The 7,148-nt window shown below is 34.5% G+C and overlaps 1 protein-coding gene across 5 annotated transcripts in view; it reads left to right on the top strand.

Annotated features, from left to right (window-relative positions):
* LOC119639505 (serine-rich adhesin for platelets) overlaps positions 1 to 7,148 on the top strand; it is a 94,919-nt gene that overhangs the window by 13,887 nt on the left and 73,884 nt on the right. For 4 of the 5 annotated variants that reach the window (XM_038036923.1, XM_038036925.1, XM_038036921.1 and 1 more), the window contains exon 2: positions 6,936 to 7,050. Coding sequence is in view for 1 of the 5 variants with exons in the window: in XM_038036925.1 (XP_037892853.1) it covers positions 7,016 to 7,050 (35 nt within the window). In the remaining 4 variants the exon portion in view is untranslated. The remainder of the gene's footprint in view (positions 1 to 6,935; positions 7,051 to 7,148) is intronic. The other variant, XM_038036922.1, reaches the window with a different exon arrangement.

Raw genomic sequence — 7,148 nt, 5'->3', positions numbered from 1 at the left:
CGAATATATGCTTATTCTCTAAATCGGCACAATACATGCAAAACAAACGATGCACATCTTCTGTACATCACCAAAGTTAGAGTGCATACACACACAAGTGTAGACGGGAGCTTTCAAATATCACTTGACCGCATCGAGCCGAAAGCTCAGATGGTCATAGCACGACGAGAGTATATCGAAAATCCTTCGGCGTAATGGGTGCTATATTGTGCTTATGTGTAGGTATACTCAAAGGAAACTTTCCAAAGGATTAAAACATTTCCCCATTAATCAATCCTTCAAGAGCACTACTTTAAACCTCCTTTGGAACCGGTTCCGATATCTCCACTTCCGAGTTGAACGTACACAAATACTAGTCCCTTCTTTCCTGTTTTCCTGTGGTCATGGGTTCAAATCTGGAGAGCGGTAGAGTTTTTAATAAAACTTACGTCTTACAATTTATTTCTCTGGCTAAATAAATCATAATAATAATCCTTTTCGATCGTTACCGCGCCCCGTACGCATAGTAGAAGGGCCTTACGTCGCTAATCAGCCTCACGCAAAGGAATTAAAATCACCCCAAAAATCCTCTTTTCCTCCTATTTAGTTGAAATTAAGGCTGTAGTTAAAAACGGCTGTGAATTTGTATGACGATTGGTGGCTAACGACATAATCTGAAGTAATTTAAATGGCGCTACCGGAAGAAATATTAAAATTTAAGCCTACTTTTCTTGTGTAAATAGTCTATGCAACTTGTCGTACAAGAGTATATTAAATTTTCGAAAATTTATGCGACACACAGAAGAACTTGCGGTAATCCTATCAGAAAAAGTTTCCGGATCGATCATCGATCTGCCCGTCTTGGCTTGGGCCACCGCGGATTATTTAAACGTAATCCACGCCCCCTGGCGAGTTAGATAATCCCTACACCAGACCAGAGTATCCAGATTGTTTATTGCGTATGGTTCAATAAATCCACTCTGGTCAGTGTTGACGCCTATCCGCACCTCGGTTTGTTCCACTTTGGCATGGAACGGGTGAAAACCACAACCATCACGAGTACTCCTCGAAGGGCCGCACTCAAGCAGTCATGGCTCACAATTGATCAACGTTATGCGTTCAAAAAGGGAAAGAAAAATGCGATTGATTCCACCATAAGGTTTCCACAAGCGCAGCTGATCAATTTTTAGGGAAGATGAGACTTAGATTAATCTATGCCCCCGACACGAAAACCGCCGACTCATCGAGCAAATATTTTGGAAAAGATGAGCCAAGGCTGAGCCAAGTGATGTTAACGGTCTTCTTCGATTATCGTCGAGTTCTTCAACTATTAACAAGGAATATTATGTGACTTTGAGGATTGCTTTAAAGGCGACGAAATAGATTTTGGATAATAAAGGGATTTAATAGACTTTTAATACATTTAAGGTTTACTTTTTGTTGACACAAAGGGTGAACTGTGGTTAAGACTTCGGTTTGCTAGGAATCACCATAGACTCGAAATTGAAAAAGTGCATAGCGACTTTTCCTGGTCAGGATTATTGTGATATTTTTAAAATTTTAGAGGAATGCAATTAAAAACAAGGCAATCTATTATTAAGTTTTGTATAAAAAAAACACAAAAAAATCGATAATGCCTTTTATAATTCAAACTGCGCACAAGAAATAAATTTTCGTTCTATGTAGCAATCATCTGCTTAAACACTAGTAAAGGATATTAAGACAATCAAGCCAAGCCGTTTTTAATTTTTCCTTGTGTTTTTCTTTTTGTACTCATCACCGAAGGTTGACGGACATATTCATTTTGTCAAAACGTTTGCAACGCCCACAAAAAACGCATCAGAGACCCCACAATATATATATATATATATATACATATTATTGATTAGCGTCTAAATCGATTTATACATGTCCGTCTGTCCTTCTCTGTGTCTGTCCGTCTGCATAATGTCTGTTGTAAACATTTTCTAGCCGCAAAACTGAAGCTATCAACTTGAAATTTGGCGAAAACTTTGGAAGATCTTGCATGCAAGTTGGTGTTGAAAATTGACCAAATCGGTCAAAGGATACGCTACATGGTACCACGTAAAGTGAGAACACCTCTTTTTTTTTAAAGCAATAACAAATTCATGTCGGCTCATTACTTATAAGCTACGGCAGATAAATATACAAAGATTTAAACGCACATTCTATGGGCGATGCTGTAAATGCAAAAACTTGACTACGTCTACTTAACATTATAGCTTAGCAAAATATAATTTTTTTTTCAATACCTTTATAAGGCGTAGACGTAAGCTTTAAAACCCCTTTCAAATATATAAATTCTTGGACAGAGCCAAATTTGGAATGCACCTAAATAAGTCTGTCTGTTCGTCTGTCCCACCTTTTTGTCTGCGCAACTTTGTAATATTTGTGGTAATTATTCTCCCGTTAGCGGAAATATACAGATAAATATCGCCTAAAAATATGCAAAAGAATTCGGACGTGACTGAAAACTTTTCCAAAGATACGCCTACAAAAGCCCACACGTCTATGCCACAAAAACTTTTATTTTGAATATAAAAAAAAACTAACCGCGCCCACTCCATATTAAAGAGCATGAAAATTTCCTTTCCTTTACTCGTTTTGGCTCTTTTAAGATAACGGTGATGGGTATGAGAGATTCAGTGACGACCGAATAAATTTTTCTTACTTGTTATTTTATAATCTAAGATTATTTGAACATTACCAAAGTCTGCTACATATGCACATAACTTATCTTATGCCATAGCGCAGTAAAAAGCGGTTGTGGCTCTTTTGTCTTGTTTTTTTTTTTTTTTTTTTTTTTTTTTTTTTTTGTATATTCTGTTGGGTAAGCAGTTAAAGATTCTAAAAATGTTCACATTTGCGGTTCCTCTATGTTCGAGTTCTTGCGCGAGAATAATAAAAGCATCAGCAGGTATGTCCTCTTCTCTTCGATAACCATACATACATAAAGTGGTATGCACGCATTTAGATAGGAATACTTTGATCCTAGAAATTTGGCATCTCGCTCTCTCTTTTTCTCTATCTCTCTTTTATCAAATATAAATACTCGAAAATTCTCAGGATAAAATTCAATTATACGCTTGAAATTAATTTTCCAACATAAACATATAATGTAAACTGAGAATTATGTCTCAAGCATTCTGCGAAAAAAAAATATAATAAAAATATTTATAATACAAAATGTTAATATTAATTATAATGTCCAAAAAGGCATTTATGAAAATAAATTAAATAGAGAGAGAAGTAAAAAAAAGGAAAAAATTAATAAATAAATAAATAAAAATTAATTACTAAAAATGTCTTAAGGCTCCGTTCGTCTGTAGTCGCGTCATTTCAACGACTAAAACTCCTCTCTGCTAGGTTTGTGCAAGCGTACTTCGTTGATGTGTATTTCTGCTTCTTCTTCTTCTTTTTGTCGCCTGTTCAGCGCATTGTTTTCTGCGTTACTCGGCAACGAGAGTATTTTCTTTTATTTAAAAGTCATTGTCAAACTGTTAAGATATGGTCGTAAATAAAAATTCATTATTATGTTGGTATGGCAAAAAAGCTTTTGCCGTTTTTCCTTTTTTTTAATTATTTTTCGTAATTTCATTATACATTACATGCATATGTATTTTCCTTTATACTTCTAATATTAATGCAAAATATATATGTATGCCCTATATGCGTAGTATCAGGGTCATATATCGGTTACATATGTACATATCTGGTAGTGCAATTCTTCCCCTGCACAATGCATACGTATATCTTTTCCCTTGTATCTGTAATAATAAAGTGCAAGTGTGTATGTCCACGTGGTGTTAAGGTCATCTATGGGAAAAAATTCCAATTTCATATTTACATATCTGGTAGTGCCTTTTTACCTCTACACAATGTACACATACGGATTCTTTTTGATATTTCTAATAATAATATGAAATAGTGTATGTACATGTGGCCATCTACAGACAAATTCCGGTTTCATATTTACATATTTGATAGTGTATGGTTGTGCCGTGTCAAGTCTAAGTCTTGATGTAGCGGTTATTACTTATATCAGTCGATAATACATCAATGTTTTCGTTTCGGACCTACTGTTACAGGATAACCATAGCGAAATTTCTTTCTTTGTTTTTTATACTTGCCAGAGTTTCGCATCAAAAATCTGACGGGTATTTATCAAATTGCATTCCTTTGTTGCTTTAATTGACCTGAAATTTATTGGCTTTATTTGCGTTTAAAGCTATTTCAAAACAAAATATCTCGTCTCTCAACCGAACCTCTTCATAAAAACGCTATAATACATAAATGTTTTTCTCTTTTTTTTTTATATAAAACATACCACAGCGAGTGTATATGACGACATGCATAAATAAACTTGTACGAGACCCCCGCATATATACATATACATTGTTTGCTTAAAGATAATACAATACAATGGGATTACTGGCTACTCTACGTGATGAGATGATGAGTAGATCGAGTAGATGTGAGATGATTTTATATTCACTAAGACACCATACGGCACAAACCATTCATTGGCCTCAAAAACTATTTATGTAGCCAAAATAGTACGGAAAAAGAAGAAGATGAATAAAAAGAAAATATTTGAAAAAGTATTTTTTCTAAAGTAAAAGTAAATACAGAAGGAAAAAAGAAAAAAAAACACACATATGCATATAATCATAAAAAGCAAACAACAAGTGGTGGTAGCAGGTTTCTAAATTTACGCACACTCATGCTCGGTAAAGTCAAGAAACAACAAAAAAAAAAAAAAATAAAGAGATGCAAACACAAGACAAACAATAGCCCACGTTTTAACCCTTGTTCTTCTTCTTCTTGTTATTGTTGTTAGTGTTTATTTTAATAAAATAAGTAAAACCAAAAAAATAGTCTCTTGTGTATATGGTATCTCTTTCTTTCCTGTTCAAGTTCTCAGTTACTGTTTACTATGTTTTCTCGCGTTTTGTTTTTTTTTTTTGCTTCTGCTTTTACAAAAGGAACATGAATGCTGCAGAAGCCAGGGTATAAATAAGATAGAAAAACTCCTCATTTTGTAGGAAAAATTTCGTAGAAAAAATAGTCACATTATGAAGAGAGATTCCGCCACATAATTGGAATTTGAGAGCTCTTTATAATACCTTTGAAATGTGAAAGAAAGATAAAAAATTGTTGCTAGCCACGAAAGAAGATTTAATGCATAATTTAACATTGAAGCCTCTCTCTCTCTTTCTCTCTCTCTCACTCTCTCTCTCTCCTGTGATGTTTTTCCATACCAAAGTTATGAGAAGCAATTGACATTGCAAGGTGCCGCACTAAAATTATTTTACATATGCAGGGTATCCCAAAGTGGAATTAGTTTGAGACTTTTATGCTTCAAGATTACTAAGCGATTAAATCCTTGTGTATGTAACACCCAGGAGGGCTTGGGAGGTAGGCGCATCTTTTATTACACCGGAAGCGATTCTGCATCGACTTAATCTGTCTGCCCGTACGTATATCTTGCTTTCCAGTGTTGAATCTACATATCCCAATTTTGAAGATATTTTCATGAAGTTTGATACACCGGACCAACACTCTTGAAAATTTTTCGGATCGGAACACTCCCCTTAGAACGCCTTATTTTATTACACGACTAGCCTGATTGCACTCATCGGTCAAAATAAATACTAATAGGAATAGGAAATGCCCAGATCTCCCATCCAGAACTTCGCTTCGTCCACAATCGCTTTAGTAAATTTTTCGTTCTCCTAGAAAAGTTTTTTTCGTGCTGACTAAACACTTCCACCAAGTGCAGGACCACCACAGTGAGGTTTCATTTGTTTATTTAAAAGCGGTCTTGCTTTCCACGTCGAGCCGATTTTTGTTCAAAAATTTTACCGTATTATCAAGCACTTTGTTAGGATACGACAAACTTATCCTTTGAAGTTAATGGGGCGGTATGTTATCCAACGAAGGCCAAAATATTTTGACGTCTCCTCGCTTGGCGGCTGCCGGCAACTATAAACCATAATTTTTTAATTGTCCTTACAATTGTTTGCATAGTTCGAATGTATCATGTATCTCTCATAACAAACTTTATCGTCATTAAAGGGCTTGGTTGTTTGAGAGCCCTCATATAAGGTGTGGTCTAAAAAATAGACCTATGTAATCCAAATTCCCTACGGTTAATTTACTCTAAGCAGCAATTATTATGATAAAGGATTAAAAATCAGGCCCTTTTGCCATGCAAAGGTTTATTTTTTGTTAGAACTTTTATATGGTTAATTTTTATGTCAAATTATTATTATGAACGACTTTTCATCAGGAAGCAAAGAAAATTAGGTCTTTTTACCTTGCAAGGATCAGTTTCCTTCGGAACGACTATGTGGCAAGAAGTTCAAAAAATTTTCCCCATCCGATCGAAAGTCTTTTCACCAATTTAAATACTATTATTAAGCGATTTTTGCTATGAAGATAAGGGCTTGTACGATCGAAAACATGGTCAGATCCGAATCATTTTTAACAGCGATCGTCTTTTGATAGACTGACAGACAAGTGGTAAGTGGATGATGGGTGTATTCCCAAATCCTTCTACGTGTTACCTAAGTCTGCACAAAATACGTATATCTTACCCGACAAGTGGCATAGTACAGATTCTAAAAACTCTCGTATACGGCAAGATTGTAAAATATTAGTAAAAAAATTAAAATAAATCAAACGTTTACTTAGTTTAATCAATTCATATTCATACTTATTTGTGCTCTTTACTTTTTATCAACTTTTTGTTGTATAATTAATTATAAAATGTAATAATTTATTTTATTAAAAGATGAGTTCATTTTGGGAAACTCTTTGCACATAAAAGTTCTTTTCAAGTTCTCTCCGTTTTTCTTTCTTTATTTTTCTCTCACTCTCTCTTGCGCTGACTTCTTACCTAACCTCTCTTATTAATTTTTTTTTCATTACAGATTCTTATATAAGTAAGCAGACATTACCCCACACATGCAATGCACCAGCCACCATGATGAAATGTATGAAAAGTGTATGAATGCCTTCCCATATCGCACAACAAACTATCAAGTGGTAAAAGGAACTAAAAAAGAAGAAAAAAAAAAAAGAGAAAAAAATCGAATCGTCATCATTGTTATTATTATCATTATTATTGTTATTGTCATCATCAT

Source organism: Glossina fuscipes, unplaced genomic scaffold, assembly GCF_014805625.2.
Source record: "Glossina fuscipes isolate IAEA_lab_2018 unplaced genomic scaffold, Yale_Gfus_2 112, whole genome shotgun sequence".
Taxonomy (NCBI): Eukaryota; Metazoa; Arthropoda; class Insecta; order Diptera; family Glossinidae; genus Glossina; species Glossina fuscipes.
Note: the sequence above shows the minus strand (reverse complement) of the source record. Positions and strands in the feature narration are given on the sequence as shown.